Genomic DNA, 18927 nt, shown 5'->3' on the forward strand with positions numbered 1-18927 from the left:
AGGGTTTATTTAACAGCTTGTTTGTATCTGTGGGGTAATATCAAGTGGTAAAATGTTAGTAAGACTTAAGTTTGGTAGTGGATACTACTTCCACACTGCTCAGTATTAAGCTGTAAAAATCATCCCTGAAATATGCCTCCCGTGACGAAGAGTAAGGAGTGGGTTATAATTCACCACATATTTCTGAATGCAGTGATATGCAAGAGAAAGAAAGACCACTGCAGCAGGTGATGTAGGAGTGGAGAGATTACTGAATAAGAAAAGCTAGAAGGAGAAATTACTTTTCATGACACTAGGGAGTCACGTTTCAAACTTGGCTTATAATTGTATATACTTTACCTGTCTCTGAAATTCTTTTACATATATTAATGTTATAGCAATCTATATGAACAAGATGGGCAGTATGCCAAAGGGGGTTGTAATTTTCAAGTACCTTCGTATTGTTATTGGAGAGGGGAGGAGGATATCCACTAACAGTGTAATTATGTGGCAATTCCAGGGAAATTGATTATTATTAGCTTTTTATGATCACACTAACAAAGTCAATGATCCAAGAGGAAATAGCAAAAATTAGTGCTTGAACAATATTCAGCAACAAGATATCACCAGGTGAGAGTGGATGTATCTGAAACCAGATAATTCCTGAAACTGAAATGGCCATCTCCCACCAATTACAACGATGGATGTGCTCTATTAAAGCCTGATCCACTTTAATGGGGGACTCCCAGGATGAGAGGCCATGTAAGTATGCAATGACACATACAGTATCGAGAAGTGGGTGGGTGTTTATTCTAAATACCCACATCACTGGGGTATTTGCACCTTTAACCAACAGAGAGAATTACAGGTAGTGAATACAGATCAATTTCTTCAAGTTGGTTATTGCTATAACAAAATCTTTTGTCACTTTTTCTAACATCCATCTTCAGTCCCCCAAACACAGCACAGAGACTGGATACCTGAACAGTCAGAACTATCATTTGCCAGCCATGTCTTCCCCTTTGAGGATCCGTGGTTTTAGAAATAATAATTAAAAACACTTCTCTGTGATGCAGGAAGGCTTTTCTAAAAGGAGAGCAAGTTGCTGCAATACAATAGCGTAATATTTTTGAAGGTCATAATAATAAAGTAGGGGAAAGAGAATAATCATTATTGCTCTTTCTTGTAATTAGTTTGCTTTCCGATATCCCACACTGCAACTAGAACATTATTCAAGAACACCCATCACAGTGCTTAACAAGATTTAATGTACATTTATTCTTAACATGTGGAACATATAAAGATTTTATACTGAATAAATGAAATTCATTAAGCCAGAGGAAAAGGAGGAATTTACATCAAGTTTTTTTCTTTTTTAACTACATTATCTTGAAATACAAATGCAGATTCTTGTCACTGAAAAATCTTTGAAGTTGTGTTTCTTCCTTTTTTTTTTCCTGTATATATTTTTTTTTGTCTGTAGACTGGTAACCATTTTCTTAAATCAATCCATACGTAACCATTTCCACACCTTGATTTATAAAGCAAATTGTGATCGGCTGCTCTCCCGAAATAGAGCATGACTTTATACATACAGAAACTTGTACATTACCCTCAGTTGTTGGTTTTCTGTGTTGGGTTTTTTCTTTTTTCTTTTTTTTTTTATTATTTTTTGGAGATATGGCCCAAATGAAAGAAAAAATAATTCTACTATCACTTTGTAGATACCACATCATGAAAAAGAAACTAAAAACTTTGTACTAAAAAAAAAAATGAGGGTATGTTTAATGTACAACTTCTATATACATCACGGCCCTTAGGCAATAAAAAAATATTTTAAAAAATGATTAAAGGAATTGTGAAGAACTGTCATTGTGGAAGGTCAAAAAAAAAAAAACAAACCAACATGTAGATAAGACAGTTCTGGTGAGGAAGCAATTGATGTTTATCATCAGGTTTTGTTTAAAAATCTTTTAACTTGACTTTTTTGTTTTGTTTTGCTCCTAGCCTAATGTAACCATTTCTCCTGAGGAGAAACCAGTATTGTTTTGTATTTTGACTACTGACTGACACCCTCCTTGATCCCCTACACCTACATCACTAGAATCTTCTATTGCACAGAGCTTTGGGTGATGGTATACAAGTTTTTTTTTTTATTTTTTCCTTATTTGAAAAAATAAAACACACAGGAACTTGGTATGTTGGTTATTTTTCACCTTTTTGTTTCAAAGTGGTGAGATTTTTTTTTTTCTGTCATACAATGGTTTGCCATAACATTTTTTTTAAAAAGTCACTAGTTCGCTTCCCAAAAAATATGCAATACAAACATGGAAAAGAACATTGAAAAGGATAATCTATGGAAAAAAAAGTGTGACCTTTGAATGTACTAGACAGCAACTTTGGTTAAAAAAAATAAAATAAAAAGATGTACTTATACACATAGACAGCAAATATTAATTTCATAACTGTTCAAATTAATAATTTCTTTAATTCCCAATTGGTAAATAGTGAATGGGGCAGAGGAGCAAAGATTCTTTTTTTTTTTTTTCCTTCTTCCTACGTTGGATAAACAAGAACAGAAAACAGCCAGTTATATGTGACCCTCTAATCTCCACTCACACATGCTTGGCTTCTCACTTATGTCATAACTGCCCAATCTGAAAAAGTACATCACAGATGACAGATGCAACCAGAGAGTTCAGGACAGCAGATATTGAGATATCCAGCAAACGACCCTCGTGCAAAAGGAACTCTGAGCGGTTCTCGTCCACTCTAGCCATGGCCAGCAAGGCCTTGGCTGCCCTGCACATCATGTCTACGCTAGGTGGCTCCAGAGGTGGAGGCTGCATGTGCATGAGGTTATGCTGGCTCTGCTGGTACTGGGCCATAGTGACCCCATCCTCCAGGAAGCTTATCAAGTTTCCGATGCTTCCCTTCTGCACAGCTATTGCCCTTGCTGCTAATGTGTCCCCCTGGGCAAGGTTCGATAAGAGCGCCATGGACATTTCTCGGCAGACCGGGTTTTTGCGGTCCCCAACGTACCTAACTAAAGTAGCGTAGAGTTTCTCCTGACGACTGAATGGGGGGGTGGCCAAGATAAGGTCCACATTATTGTCCTGGATACTGAGCTTACACAGGGTCTCCAGCACAAGTCTCTGAGGCGAAAGAACTGAGTTGGGCCCCACGGTTGGAAAAGGATCCTGTGCCTCCGCAGACGGGCACACCATCCAGTGCAGCAAGCCATCCAAAATTGGCAAACAGATGCTTTCCGTGTAAGCAGACAAGTCTAGCTGCCCAGAAATGTTGGCTAATGTGACCAATGTATTATCCCTCAAGACCTCAAGGCAGTCCCACCACCACTCATCCTTGCTGCAGGCCACCCCTTTGTCCTCCTCTTCCTCCTTCTCGTAAGTCTGCGGCGCTCGCTTTCTTTCTGGATGCTCATGGTGAAGAAGGATCAACTTTCCCAGGATCAGCACCAAGCCTGGATGTTTGGACATTTCGGTGTCATTGCCAGGCACAAAAGACAAGCTACGGACGATATTTGACACACAGATGCAGCGTTTGGCCAAGGAGTCTTGCCAGTGAGTTATGGTGCATAGAGGAGTCTCATCCCGGCTCCTTGGCTCATCCTCTAGCAGTTTAATATTCCGGTGGCTTTTGGCTTGATGGATCCCAAAGGGAAATTTACTGCTCTCTGTTTGGGAACCAGAGTTTGAGTCTTCAGGCAATGCTCCTGGCCGAGCTGAGAGGACATCATCAATGGTTGCTGTTATACTTTTTTCTTGTTGTTCCTCAGATTCACCTTTCCCCTCCAGTTCCTTCTTTTTGCTTGGAGAGTTCAAGGGAGGAGGGGCTTTCCTGCGCGGAGGAATCTCCATCTTGCTTTCAAAGTGAGTCTGGATATGCTCAGTAGTGTCACCACCACCAAGCTGCCAGTGGAGAAGTCCACTATCAAATTCCTGAACGCGTCCAAGTTTGTCAGATCGGTCAACAACAAACAGATTATTTTTCTTTACAATCTTTATTGGCAGCTTGTCAAATTTACTGGCTTGTTTTGGCCTCTCACTTGGATCAGCAATGGCACCAGGAGTGGAAAAAACAATGCTCTTTTCTTCTCCTTCTACCTTTTCATCCTCCCCCTCCTCCTCATCTTCATCAAAATAATCAATACATTCGTCGTTCTCCTCTTTTCCAGTATCCTCTGCCAAGGACTGGCTATCATCTTTCTTGGCTGCTTTGTGATCAAGTGCTTTGTGGCCTGGATCTCCCACTTCATATTCCATAAGGATTCCAAAAATGTCAATCAGGCATTTTCTAAAATATTCTACTAAAAGCTCAAGAAATCCAGACAACTGAGGGGAGAAGAAAGAACACAAAAAAACAGATAAGTATTTTTTTCTGCATGGAATTTTATTAGGAACACTGATGCACACATCTGTGAATATTTCCCTCCTTCTGCTGTGGACTTGTGGCTAGGTCCTGCATGGCAGAAGTTAATCAAAGGAAATTCTTCTAGCATCTGTCCAAACAGTATGTAATGTCAAACTATCACAGCCCCATTTGCTTAAACTGTAGCAGCTATGAGAAGTACAGAACTTTATTCATATGTCTCCTTTAAGCTACAGTGGACATCTAGCCTAGCTGTTCTGTCCCCTTGCAAGTGTCTAGTAGTTTTCTTCATTTTCTGTACAGAGTACTTAAGTTTCTAACTCACTTAGTTTTTCTGATTTGTACTTTTATTAGATGGCTAAAGTTTACAATTCTTCCTCTCCTCCTTTGTCAGTCTCTAAGACCAACTACCAACTGTCCTGCAGGAATCTGCAGTTCAGGGTCTAGGTACTGACATCTTAGGCTAATATCCCATCTCTATTGGAATAGTTCCATTTTTGCCTGGCAATATTTAAAAATTGTTTTTGGAGCCTGGTGCTGTAAGTCACCCTACAGAAACAGTTTTCATTTAGGTTTAATCCTCTTAATTAACTTGTAATCACTTTTTTATGGAAAGGCAGTAGTTGGACTTGGTATTAATTTATCCTCAGTGGCTTTATTATTAAAATTCTTTGCTGTTATGATGTATTCAGCTTGATTGTCTGGCTTTTCATATTTTTTTTAATCGTGGGCTAATAGGTTTTCAGCAAAACGTATCTTTTGTCCATTCTATATTCTCTTATGATTGAACAAGCCCTCAAAGAATTAAGAACAAACTGATGCTTATGAACTGCAGGAATTACCAGTCATCATACGGAGTCTTGACTGCCATTGGGAATACAGTCCAAGGCAAAAGTCACCAAAAAATGTATATTTAAAATATACCTGGTATTCTGTGGAACTTGCACCGGGTGTATTAATGCAATTTCTAATAGAATTCAGAGGAGATTCACCTTACTTAACTTCAAACACCCACAACAGTTACACACCTAACCTAATTGTCTAGATTCCTTTTATAATCAATGGTCTTTTACAGGCCATTTCTAGGGTATGATTCATCTGACCTATTTTAGATCTCTGCTTCAGGATGAGATGAATCATGCTATAGATATCCCTAGTTCTAAAGTTAGGTGGGATGAAATGTACCATTTGTGTCTGTATTTTAAAAAAAAGTCATTATATTTAAAAAATGATGAGTTGCACTATTAGTAACCAAGGAATGAATGGAGCAGAAAAACTGAATATTTAATTTGTACAAATTTTAGATGATGTGCATTATCAGCATGCAATCTATTACTACCACCTAACAGCCTAATGGTTAGAGAAGGGCTCAAAAATGCTGGGAGGTAGTGAGGCAAAAGCACACAGTGTTAAATCCTGCGTTACTTGCATCCTGTGGACAGACAGTGGATTTTAGCCTTTCAATTGCCAATCTGATATTTCTGTGCAAACTTAATTTACTGGAAGAAGAAACCAAACAGAAAATAAGCAATTAAAAAAATCCCACAGCCTAGTATGGAACTACTGAATAAGACGAGTAGTCACCAAAAGACAGCCTCAAATCAATTTAATATAGTTTTGCAAAGCCTTTTATGGAAACACAACTTAAGCAAGACTACTAACATATTGCTGTTTTCTGGGATTGTCCTTGTACTATCATGAGCGTGAATTTACACATTCATCTTCTGTCAATGCTAAAATTCTTAGATTTCTACATGCTCCTTTCTACAAGAGATATCCTCCTTTCAGGTTTATTATTTCCCCTATTCGAGCTAAAGCTATGTCTTGTTGCTCACTGTTACCAATCATATAAAAGGGAAGTTTTGCAATATTCAAATTTATGCTAATTACATTAATTTTAAAGGACTTAAGCATTTTTGAAGGTATCTTATTTCATTTTTTTTCCTTGGAAAGTTGAGAAGTATACTGCTTTCCCACCTACCTGAGAGAGGTTGAAAGTAGCAACAGTGCTGTCATCATACAGAAGAATATTAATAGTGTCTAGCGCCCAGGTACTTTCAGCCAAAAGACCAGATTTAAGAGACATCATCACTCTCCAGGCCTCAGGAGTTACTGGAAGAAGAAAGGAAGAGAAGTAAAACAGTATTAGTGCATCCTCGGAGACCGTTAATGAGTTCTGAAAGATTAAACTGTGACATTCTGATGCAGAATTTAAATGAAATAGTTACTGAAATACTGGTTAAGACTCTGATTTCACCACTTAGTCCTGTTCAGTTTTTCTGTAACTGCTGCTCAGCCTTAATTCTGGAGAGTATCTTAACAGGGCCATTCTTCCCATCTTTGCTGAAGCCGAAATAATCATACAAACTTAGGGAAGTTGAATAAACCAAATAATCAGTAAATAAAGGTAGAATACTTTGTCAGGAGTGTGGGAACTTCAAGTATGAGAACTTGAATGTATGAAACGTAACAAATTTCAGATAAGAAGATACTTGGGAAAGAACAGGGGGAAAAAGAAACATGACAAATAACATGGAATGAATAAATGGGCCATTTGAAGGAAGCAGAGACTAACTACACAGCAGAACAGCATGAGTTTCAATGGAACAAGAACACAGAAAGCTTTGCGCAGCTAAATGTTGTATTGGTGATTTAACAGACATTCTGAAGCACCTTTCAACACATATCATTTGGAAATCTGAGGGAAGCTTTGTTTTTAATGCATTTCTGGAGACCTCAGGTCTCCATATAAAATATTCCTTTCATTTCATGTCAGATTGTCTGGGATGAGTTTTACCTATCATGCTCACTGATGCATATGTTATTACATTTTTATCAAAGACACTCACATTATAGTTATCAAAGTTAACTATTTGTCAAAATAGTCTTAAACTGTAAAAGAAAATCAAAATCAATGTCCCTTTCTACCAACCTATTTTGGTATTTGGCTTTTGTTTTGATGCTTACCAATATCTTTTGAGGTAATCTTTCGTCTTGGTTTTAAGACTGGTTGGGATGCTTCTACAGAGCCTGGGGGGAAGGTAATTTCTCGCCTAATCGGTGGTGGTTGGGGTGGAGGTCCTGTGACCTGTGACACTGGAACTGTGGGTATAACCTTTTGCATCTTCATCGAGGGTAGGAAAGGAGACTTGCTTGGAGACATACGGTTTTCCAAAGAGCGCTGGAAGGATGCTGGACTTGGAGCTCTAGAGATGTGGTTTGGCATAGAGGGTGGCGTCTGGTAGGATGACTGAGGAGGTCTAGTGATAGGCTGCATGGAGGCTGAGGATGACATGTAAGAAGGCTGACGTTGGTTGACATGAGAAGGCCACTGACTCTCGTGGTTTATCCTCTGGTCAGGTACCATCATATCATCAGTGCGATTCATCCCTGGATACGGTGGGGCCTGTGCAGGGCCTCCTGGACCTTGCCTATTCTGGTAAGGGTAAGGCATATCATTTCGTGTTGGCCACATGTTCTGTTGAGGACCTTCACTGGAGGATGATGACTGCATGGGGCCACCAATCATCTGGGGAGGAATTCCATGCTGCTGCATTTGTCCTGGGCCCTGCATCCTCTCCCTGTTATATGGATACGGATACTGTCCCTGCATGGGCCTTCTGTCAGGCCCCGTGTAAGCGTTGCTGTACTGGTTATACATTTCCTGTTGCTGGTTGCCATACTGCATGTTATACATATCCCCTTCATGGCGTTTGGCTGGAGGCCCATACATGCCATCCATGTGTCGCTTATAGTTCTGAAAAAGAATTTTTGGAAAGAAGATGTGTCACTTTTACTCCATACACAATATAAATATATTGGCTGAAAGCTCATTTAAAAAGCTGAAGGCGCTTAGCTCTGGAGGGATCGTGCTGATTCCAGAGTCAGGCACTTAGTGCTATGGTTAGCCTTGATCCAGTGCTTTCTTTTTAAGCCTCTGTTTTGCTGCGCTTATAACTTATACTAAAAGGAAAGTTATCCTTGGGCTAAATTTTCTTATGCTTGCTCTCATTTGCTCCCTTTCCCTTTCCTTTCCTATCTGTCAGATTAAATTCCACTGGTCATTTCAGACATGCATGAAAAGGCAATGGTCCTTACCAACTAAAATATTTTCACTGCTTTTTTATGCTTTAGTCTACTAAGAAGAAAAATCTTTAAAAAAATTAAAACCACTCAGTGAATCTTTTCAGGGACAAGCACTGAATGAACTCTTAAAATAACAAGATATGCTGTAAGCATGCATATCTGAAACACTGGATCTTATGACAGGGCATAAACTACACACAGTAAATTTATTAGTAGGAGAAAACGTTCTGCTGCATTTGCTACTCTGGGTAATTCCCAGGAACATGGTCCTGTTTGGGCAACCATCCCTCTTCACAAATAATTCTAATCACATTTAATTTACTGTGAGATTATTACAGCAAATAGTCACATCAAACGTTCTGTTCTAGTTTATACAGGTTCTTACCCTGCTGATCAGTAATGAATTAAGCAATGTAACTAACAGCTGCCACCTATGGTTTATTCCCTCTTTGTTTCTCACCCTCTGACATGGGGAATGTTGTGTGAGGTAAGCTGTTTTACCTTGGGGGGAGCAGAGTTGTTTTAAAATCATACAAGCTTGTATGTATTTATGTTTAAGACAGCAGAACAAAAAAAAAACATGTTGCAGTTTGAGGGGAAGGTGATAAGGTTTGCAGCGGTCTGTAGTTCCTGTGGGAGTTTGTTCCACAGTTCAAACCACACTGAGTGCTCTGAAGCAAAAAATGTGAATTAAATGGGTGATTTTTGAATATATGATCTATGGTAAATTCAAAGTTATGGCTCCCCCGGAAACTGTAGCTCAGTCACATTGCCCAATGTATACTAATGTACTAGAGAGTTAAGATCAGATAAAATTCTGTATGTATTCAATATGGGTCAGTTAAAACAGCTCTGGGATTCATAAACTCATCTTCTAACTTTGGTGCACATAAAACCACAACTACTGTATTGCATGAAAGTATTTTTTTTAAAACTAGCTATAGAGCTGTCTGACTATCTGAGAAATACCTATTTTCAGCCTTACATAAACTACTTGCTGTAGTAGATCCCACCCTCGGGGCCAATTTATACATTAAGAACTGACTTGACAGTTGCCACACCTAAAAAGGTGGCGTTTGTTTTGCCAGAGTGACTAAGAGCGCTTAAAGTAGACACTTGGGAATGAAGCATGTGCCTTTTTAAAAGTACTTCAGTGTTCTTCTATATGTAGTGGCACCATGCCTAATGGTACCCAATGCTCAGGACAGTGATGCACCTGAACTCCCTCTCCTGTGTAAAGGTTCAGCAGGAGACTGCGCAATGTGTGTCTCTTTCCACCAGGGATATGGAATTCTGAGACTTTGCAGAAGACAAAAAGACACCAACACAGGTCACCTGCTGCTGCATAACAGCTCTCGGGGTATGAGCACTTGTACAGGAATTGAAAAATCTGGCTCAACGTGCTTCATTAGCCCCAGGAGTTCATGCTCCAAGCACTTCCTTCCCAGGTCGCTCCCTAGCCTTCAGGTTGTAGATAAAGTTTGAAAGGGTCATTTTTCACATTCTTCCTGTACCACTACAGAGTAACATTTAGGAAACTGAAAATAAGCTAGTGGCAACTTAATCTCTAGCTAAATGAAGAAGTGGAATCCTTTGGGAGTGGGAGCGAGAGGCTGAGGCCAAGGCCAGGATCCTTGCCCTTCATTCTTCACTGCTTTTTTGCATTAATGCATTTTGCATTCAAGAGTCATTGGACAAAGCATATAAACAGCACTAAGGACAGGGCCAAATTTATTTTCACAAATTCTAGCTATGTCCTTGCTTAAATGAACGTGTAGTTAATATTTTCCCTGCATACATTAGCATGGAATATCACAAACTGTTCTGTTATGTATCTCTGCAATTTCAGTGCAACCTAAGATCTCCTCTTTGAGGTTCACCCCTTGCCCCGAATTTCCTAGTAAAACTCTATGCTAAACTGAAAAGGACTATCTGAACCTGGTTGTAAACTAGCTTGCATTTTAATTTTTATATTATAAGGAAATGCTTTCTATTTTGGAAGCTAACTTCAATTATTGTATGACTAGAAATGAATTAATAACATGCAGGATGAAACTCTGATCCTGTTGAAGTAAGTGGAGTTTTGCTATTGACTTAGAAGATGGGATTTTGCCCACAAGGTATTAATAATACACCTAACAAAAAAAAAATCCTATTAATTCTATAATTTGTATTTTCAAAGTTATTACACAGGGAGACTGGAATGTACAAATGTTTAAACTATTTCTAACACTAATAATCTCTCTTGCGTATTTGTACCATATTATTACTAGAGATAACATGTGGGGAATGTGCCATCTGATCTATATTAAAGATAGGTATCTCATATGCCTCACCACAGCATTCTGAGTAATTGAGAGAACTGCATGTTTTACTTTGTTCCAGTTTTCTGTTGGGTTCACTTGGCTGCATGACATTAAGTTAAGGCCCTTCAACCTGCCAGCCAAGCAGCTTTCCTATTTGTTTCTGGAATTGAGGCAGCATCACTTTACTAGCCTATGAATTATACTTTCCCAGTCTGCTGGTTATTAACTTGGGACATTCACTTGATACACATCCAAAGCCACAGAACATCTGTTAAAATCTACGCTCTTCCAGTGTAGTGAACACATTTTTCTATAGCTGCCTATACACTGCTTATCCATATGGGCTGTGATTTTGACCAGAGCTGCAGTGCTCCTCTGTGCCAAAAGACATATATTGTATAAACAGATTTTTTAATGTATACAGAATTTTGGGGTGACATTTATTTAACAAATGTTATGAATATAGCTGTTTTCCCCTCTCCTACCTGCTGCTGTGGATACATTCCAGGTTGATGTCCTCCATATGGTGGCTGTCCTGAGGGAGGTCCTTGTCCTGGATACTGCTGCCCATATGGTTCATGCCTAAAATGAAGCATTCAAATCAATACTTAGAGCTGCTGGAATTTCCAAGCCACCAGGAAAAGCAACGTGCTCTGATGATCTTGCACCTTGAAGATATTTGCCATTTGGAAACAAGATGAAGGTACAGTGTGGTATGGTCCTGAGCCTGATGTAGAAAGCTCTGCTGGAGCTGGTAGTGGAAGGAAGGAGATAAAGCAGATAGGAAGAAAGGAGAAGCAGTGTAGATGCAACAGAGAGCTTTAGAGGTAGCAGTTAGGAATGGGAACAGGGTATGGTCAGAAAAGAGGTCAGAAAGGCAGCTGCAGCCACTGGGAACCTGTCTTAGGTAGAAAAGCATCTGATGGTTGAAAGGTTGCAAGTCAAAATTCTTGTGTTTTAACAAGTCAGTCTCCAAGCATGCTACTTTCTGGACTATTTAAGAATATAATCAATAGTTAACTGCCGATTTAAAGTGAAATTGTTATTTTAGTCTGATGATAGTGACAGAAAGCAAGTACGCATTTCATTACAGTATGTAACATTTATACACATCATTACTGAGTAAAAACAGTACCCATAATTTTGCTAACGTTCATGTAATTTTTAATTAAAGCTACATAATGAAGCTTACACCTAAGAGGCAGAGTTGCGTTGCACTTGGAAACTTACCTGTGACCTTTATGACCTCTGTGGAGCACTACAGTGCAACTGCAATATTTTTAGCACATCTGAATGAAATTTAGGTTGCTGAAATGAAGTACTTGGAAGGTATTAAGACTGATAAATAACACTGTATTGCAGACCAATATGTCAGTAATTCCCCTCTGTACACTACCAGTGAGGACGTATCTACAATTCAAGTATAATTATGGAAGTACTGTATCGGGGAGAGTCAGAGAAACAGAGGACTGGGGAACCTGACATGTTAAAAGAACTAGCGGGACCTAATTTTTCCAAAAGCATAGAAAACTCACATTTTTTGAGAGTTGACCAGAGTGAAAGGAATAGCTGTTCAGTATCTTCTAAAATTATGACATGGATGAAGAGAAATTACCTAATGCCAGTTAAAAGAACAACATAACTGAAGGGAATTGTCTGCAGTTGTCCATGATGGTACTGACAGTAAGATAAAACTGAGCAAAGGTACATGTATGTTACGCATAAGGGAACACTTTCTAAATGTTCAACTTGTTAGCCACAGGATAACCACAAGCTAGGTGAGGTTGTGGAAGCTTCAGAACTGGTGTCACTTAATGCTGCTCTGGAGAACTTGGGCCTATAAAGTATGTTCAGTTCAGTGTTGGCAGGAAGATACACAAGGTAGGATGTATACTCCTTTTCTAACATCTCTGATTCTATGGCTACACAAAGTCAACTGATTCACCCAAGCCTCCGCCACCCCAGAAACTGAACCAACGATAAAAGCCTAAATAAGAACAAACAAAACAGAAGTAACACTCCAAGAGGCCACATATTCTGTCTATGTGCTCTCACAGAGGCTGCCAGAACTCATTAGCTGGTTATTGCAGATATTACAAACAGAGAAATCAGTGTTCACCTTTGCTGGCCAGGGTAACGATTAGGAGAGTACATGCTTGGGTCACTGTTTGAAGGCACCATGTTGCTTTGACCAGGTGGTCCCATACTGCCTTCAGGACCCAGCCCATGATCCGACCTAAAAAATGACAAAGGAAACCTCATTCTGTAAAAAGCACTTATTCTCTAAAATTGCCAACAAAATAAAACAAAACACACCCCTTAAAGAAAACATTCACTTGACTTATCACCTTCCACTGGAACCCTTACTCTCACTGACTCCCCAGCAACGTGACCTGATGAACAACATGAATAAACTTGTGTTACTCTACACATCTACTACTTCAAACTATTGACTGAAAACTATTCTGCCGTTACACTTAAAAGACCCACACTGCACCACTTTGGCTACCATCAGGAAACAAAAAGTGAAGCTAAAGTACACAGCCTAATGAAAGTCAAAGTAGGAATACAGTGAGAGCTGCAAAACCTACCAGAATACTTAATATTCTCCAAACATTCCCAAACCATTCTGCTTGCTATACCAATGCTTAGACATCAGTGATTTTACTCATATTTTTTTTTCCCCAAAGCCTTTCCTGGGATAAACAAAGGAGGACCAAATTTATTTTGTACTTCACTGAAAGACACACTTAGGGTAGTGATGGCCACACTGCAAGACTGGTGCCCCTACAGCTCAGACAACAGACGCCAAACTCTCCAAAGGTAAGTCACTAACAAACCACAAACCAGACATATTTAGGCTGTGCATTTTGTTTTTCATAAAAAGCCACCAACAACTGTTTAGGTGAAAACATGGCCAGAAGACTAACTCAAGTGCTACTTTATGCCATCACAGCCCAGCCGCCAGCTGAAGGCAGCTGTCAAACACACCCTCGTGCTGATGTGCTGCAGCTTGAGTGACTTCTAAGGTGTGACAATTCCTCCTTATTCATTTCTGTGAACAGCTAGACTCAGTCATTACCAATAGTTTGAATCCCAGTGATTTAGTAAGATGCTGTAGGAAATGTAGGCTGCTATGTTCTCTGCAAGATGCAATGGGAAAATGAGAAGGGGAGAGAGAGGATCATTTTCACTAATGGGCTTTGCTTTTTCCTGAAGATTGACTCACCTCCTGTCATAGCCACTTCCATAAGAGAACTGTTGTCGCTGGCTCATGCTCATGTTGGACATTGCTCCAGATGGACTCTGGTTATACATATCTTGTATTCCACTGTTAGGCATTTGTCCAGGGGTCATGAAAGGCTCATTGCTTCCAGGCACTGCAACAGTAAGGGAAATTAAATATATTATTCTGGGTGTTTGAAGATATTGTTCTATTAAATGATGTATTTTAAAATAATGTTCAGATCCCTAATACTGCTGAGGAGAATTAGCTGGTGTCTGACAAGCTCTCCAGGGTCTGATGAAAACACATGAAGCAGCACCACTACCAAGATGATGGATATAATATTAAGGAGCTGCAAGAAAGGAAAGTAATATCCTAAGGAACTGAGCTCATCAGGCACCAGGCGGCTTCTTCCCTGTGGTCTTCATAGCTGAAGATGAACTCACTCTTGTTCTTTTCACCCCAAACAATGCTAAATATGAATGCAAACATAAAGCTTACAGAACAGATGAAAGCAAATCTCATAGTCTGCATTACAAAGCTGTCAGAATCAAGCTCTTCTTTTTCCCCAAAAGCCATCATACACACATGTATACCATAATTTGGTTATGGAAAGGATACTGTATCCAAATGTAGCTTCTCGAGCAGGATGGGCATATTCTGTGGGTCCAAGAGAAGACATGTTGACCACTATTATCAGATATAAATCCCCAAGCAAACAGAGGAAGAGACTCTATCCTTTAGTCCCTCATAGTAAATACTAAACACAGACATTTATGTTTCAACAGGATAAATGGGAAATGTATGACAAAGTGCAATAAACCCACTTAATGTCACATGGATATAAAACCTAAAGTGAATCTAAGGCAGAGAGGGTTTTCCCTTCCTCCAACTGTGTTATGCTAGTGTACACAGTCCAGGCAAAAGGATTTAAAGGGAAGGTTTAAAAAAAATCACATCGGATTAACTATCTCTTTTAAAGCATCTCTGCACTTCATCACGTATCTTTCTTCCCCTGATTTCTGGACCTTTTCTTCCCATTCTCCCTTTTGCTCCCTTTCAGTTTCCACTTTCTTAATTTCATCTCCTCCATCTGTTCTTCTCTTTGCAGCCATTGTGAGCCCTGCTTGTGTTCTTTCCTCCCACTTTCTATATACAAGGCATGCAAGATTGATTCATCTTAAGCACATTTTACAATCTCCACAAAACCATCTGTAGGTTAAGTGCCCAAAAGGGCAAGAGTCAGGTTTGACATTAATTTTAATTTTTGCTTTCTAGAAATAAACAAACTTTGAGTGTGTTTATCACCTTTTGTCAGGGGCTGTCCAAGTGAGAAAAAAATTAGCTTTCCTATTCTGAAAAGTATGTAAACTGAGACAGAGAGCATTAGGAGACTTTCTCAGTTCCGTACAGTAAATTCCTAGTTCAGCCCTACTACAACCAGGCATGTTGCTTCACCACTTCACATTCTAACACTGAAGTCCAGCATCTGATTTGCAGAGTAGCTAACCACTTTCAAGAAACATACGGCATTGCATAAAATCTAACCTTATGAATTTATGCTATTTCCTGAAATGTATTCCTACAAGCATTTTTAGGATTCTTTGAAGTCTAAAATAAACAGTGTGACTCTGAGAGGGGAAAATATGACCAGACCAGAATGAAACACAATTGCACTGCACCTCTCCTTTTGTTACAAGGATACCATTTTACCAATGGCAAAATCAGCAAAGTAAAAAATCTCATTCTGAAAGCTAGAACATCTTGATTACATAGAAGCAGGGAAGAACACTTAAGCTCCCACAAAGAAAATACCTTTTCTCATTCCACCGAAAGGATCTTTATTCGGCTCATATGGCATCCTTCCCATCATATCTGGCATGTTTATTCCCTGCTGGTACGGTGCATTTGGCGTCATGGAGTTTCGCTTCGGGAATGCTGAATCACTTACATCAGAAAAGGGATCATGCACACTAACTGCGCTGTTTCTAGCAGATGAGGAAAAGGAGGCATTAACATCATCATGTATTCATAAGAACCGCGAAAACAGTCTGGACTCTAATACACCTAGCCCACAACGCTGTGGCAGTGATCAGTGCAGGATACATCTGAGGAAGATGTAAAAAACTTTCACAATGGACAATCATTTAAAAAATCTACCTATTTTTTCCCCTCAAGCTTATCTGGCTACTTACCTTAAAGATCAGGGTTTTTAATCTAATTCAACTGTGTGTGTTCCTATTACTCATATAAAAGTCTAAACCTTTCTGAAATTTCACTAAGCTGTTTGCCTCACTACCCCAAGGCAGTAAGCTCCACAGGTTAATTATATGCTATGTCAAAATAGTATTACTTTTTATCAGTTTCATATTTATTACCTTTCAAATTTACCAAGCACCCCATTGCTCTCCTACTAGAGGAAAGACTAAACAGCAACACTTGATTTACCTCCCAAATACCATTTACTGTTATGGAGAGGCACTAACCTTTATGGTTGCAGCCAGCTTTATTCTAAAGGTCTTAAAAATTTGGCTTGGAATATGGAGTTTCCCCGATAACTATCAGATTTATTCTTAATGCAAAATAAAAGTTTTTTCATAGTGGAAGAAAACTCAATCTGAATTACAGACGATTAAAAAAGGTTCCTGTTATCCTTTCTGCAGTATTACAGATGAAGAAAAAAAGAACCTAAGTATGTTAAGTTTGGAGTGACTCTGTACGGACTTCAGAACTCAGCTATGTTCCTGCTGAAGTCAACAAGAACTTTTTTTGTTGGACTTCAGTGGGCTAAGGATCCTTAACAAATAGTGAGAAGGCTTCACTTGAGATTAAGCTGGTCTATGTGACTTACAGGACATAGAACTGAAAGGGATCTCTTGGTTCATCTAATTGAATCCTCTGCTATCACACTTAACTACTGTTATTATGTACGCTTTTTGCAATTTGAATTTAAGTAACACCTTAAACCCACACAGATTTTTACCCCACTGTATTTATTAGAAGAGCACTCTAGATCCATACTTTTCTAATACTCAGAAACAACCTAAGCAACAACCTAAGCAAAGCTGAACAAGCCCCTTTATCTCCCTGTTCCCTGATCATCCCACCAATATTTCTTTAGAATCTATTCCAGTTTGAATTCCTCCTTCCTGTGCATGAATGTCTGGACCCATATACCAGAGGAGGACAGGGTAAGCAAGGAAAGGAAGTTCGTGGTTCTAAGTTGGTGCTTCTGGGTTCCACCTTCCTCCTCACTCTTCACATATTCCCATGCCCCCTTTTGCTCTGGTGCTTGTCTGATCCTCCTCTGGTGTTTAGAAAGCTAATGCAGTTTCTACTCCTTCCTCCCTTTTCCTCTCTCCTCTCTTAAGGCTCTGAACCAGTTCACCAGAGAATCAGACGAGTGCCCAAGCAGTTGGGAAAGACTGGCTTAGACTGTTGTAGAACTACAACCCAACAAAAAATGAAGCAAAGCCCTTTTCATACCTGCCACCCTGCATAGGTGTCATCTGTCCATGAGGTGTTGATGCTGGTGTTGGGGGCTTCAAATCGCCTGGCACTTCTGTCATGGAATTACTACCGGTAGACTGTGGAGTCTGTGGGCCTTGCAAGGAACCAGAATTAGCTGGAAAATTAAAGAAAAAGGAACTGTTAAAAGGCAGCAGAAAATTCCAGTTGAAATAATAATCATCAAGGAGAGAAACCAGTTCTTCCCCCCATAAGCCTGCTAATACCATACATCTCAGTACTTTATAACTTCCCCAAAATCCTCTGAGATCAGGATATGCTGTGCAGTAATAGCCATCATCTTTCCTAGAACCATGAATTTAATCTGCTGCCTGAAGCAACATGAATAGAAATCATCGAGATGAAGGATCATTTAAATCAGAGGTCAGAGATACAAAGTTAATTGTCTATAGTTTACAACAGAGTAAATGAAGGTTGTTCTTTGGCACAGCTTCTTTATATAATCACTATCACAACACATACATTTATAAGGCAAATTTCAGCCAGAAGCTTTTCCTCACAAATTTAAACTGCTATATTAATATAAATTCATCATCTCATTTATCACTAAAAGGCAGACATTTCCGTGGTGAAACATGGCAAATGATTAGTGGCACACTGCAACCCCATGGCATCTTTGAGACAATGTGGTAGAAGATTGTATTTAAGAAATGCAAAAGGCAAGCTGGGATAAGAAGGAAGTGATCACTGAAGGCAGAATTTTAACAGAAGTCTATAGCTAACACCCCTAATAAAACTGCAAAAATAGCAATGGACATCTTAAAATGAAGTTAGGCTCATTGTAGAGCATATGTAACAAGACCAGGTCAATTCTGCAAAGCACCTATTTCATCTGCAAAAACTTCTATGTTGAGATCTCAGAAAGCGACAGAGTACATGCAGTACTGTCCTCCTTTAACCACAGTAAATAGCTATAGTCTTGATACAACAATGAGTGTAGAAAAGCATGTAATGTTCTATTCTGATGAGACTGAGCAGTAATAAGGGCATTAAATACCCTTTATCATATAAGCTAATGATAAAATACAACCAGACCAGTCTTTTAAAGTAGGCACTGAACTATTTTCATATGACTACTGAGGAGAAGCACCCCCCCAACCACAAAGATCTGATGTAATAGTTTTCTTATTTAGAAGGTGGTAAGTGGGAATTAGCGACAACATCTAAGCCTTGGATCTGATTTGCCTTGCAGCAGAAATTCTACCCAAGGAGAACCTGTAGGATTCAAATCTTCAGATACAATTGGGAAAGAAATTACCAACAGAAAAAATTCACAAATCTAATAGACTCAGAAAGACATGGCTTTGGCTTGAGAGGTCCTTCTTTTTTATGAACTGTCATGTAAGCATTTTATAGTGCCTGACTATCTACATTCAACAACCAATTAACAAAACTTTATAAATTACTGTT

General features: G+C 39.2%; 1 protein-coding gene across 8 annotated transcripts in view; it reads right to left on the reverse strand.

The window, feature by feature from the left end:
• Positions 1 to 812: 812 nt before the first annotated feature.
• Positions 813 to 18927, reverse strand: part of ARID1B (AT-rich interaction domain 1B) — a 336150-nt gene continuing 318035 nt past the window's right edge. For 5 of the 8 annotated variants that reach the window (XM_054822466.1, XM_054822470.1, XM_054822463.1 and 2 more), the window contains 8 exons: positions 17476 to 17614; positions 15805 to 15977; positions 13993 to 14143; positions 12883 to 12999; positions 11249 to 11345; positions 7339 to 8128; positions 6353 to 6483; positions 813 to 4334 (listed from right to left, as the gene is read on the reverse strand). In XM_054822466.1, coding sequence (XP_054678441.1) covers positions 2622 to 4334; positions 6353 to 6483; positions 7339 to 8128; positions 11249 to 11345; positions 12883 to 12999; positions 13993 to 14143; positions 15805 to 15977; positions 17476 to 17614 — 3311 coding nt within the window. In that variant the 3' untranslated portion in view covers positions 813 to 2621. The remainder of the gene's footprint in view (positions 4335 to 6352; positions 6484 to 7338; positions 8129 to 11248; positions 11346 to 12882; positions 13000 to 13992; positions 14144 to 15804; positions 15978 to 17475; positions 17615 to 18927) is intronic. The other 3 variants (XM_054822467.1, XM_054822471.1, XM_054822468.1) reach the window with 1 other exon arrangement.

The sequence above is a fragment of the Grus americana genome, chromosome 3 (genome assembly GCF_028858705.1).
Source record: "Grus americana isolate bGruAme1 chromosome 3, bGruAme1.mat, whole genome shotgun sequence".
Taxonomy (NCBI): Eukaryota; Metazoa; Chordata; class Aves; order Gruiformes; family Gruidae; genus Grus; species Grus americana.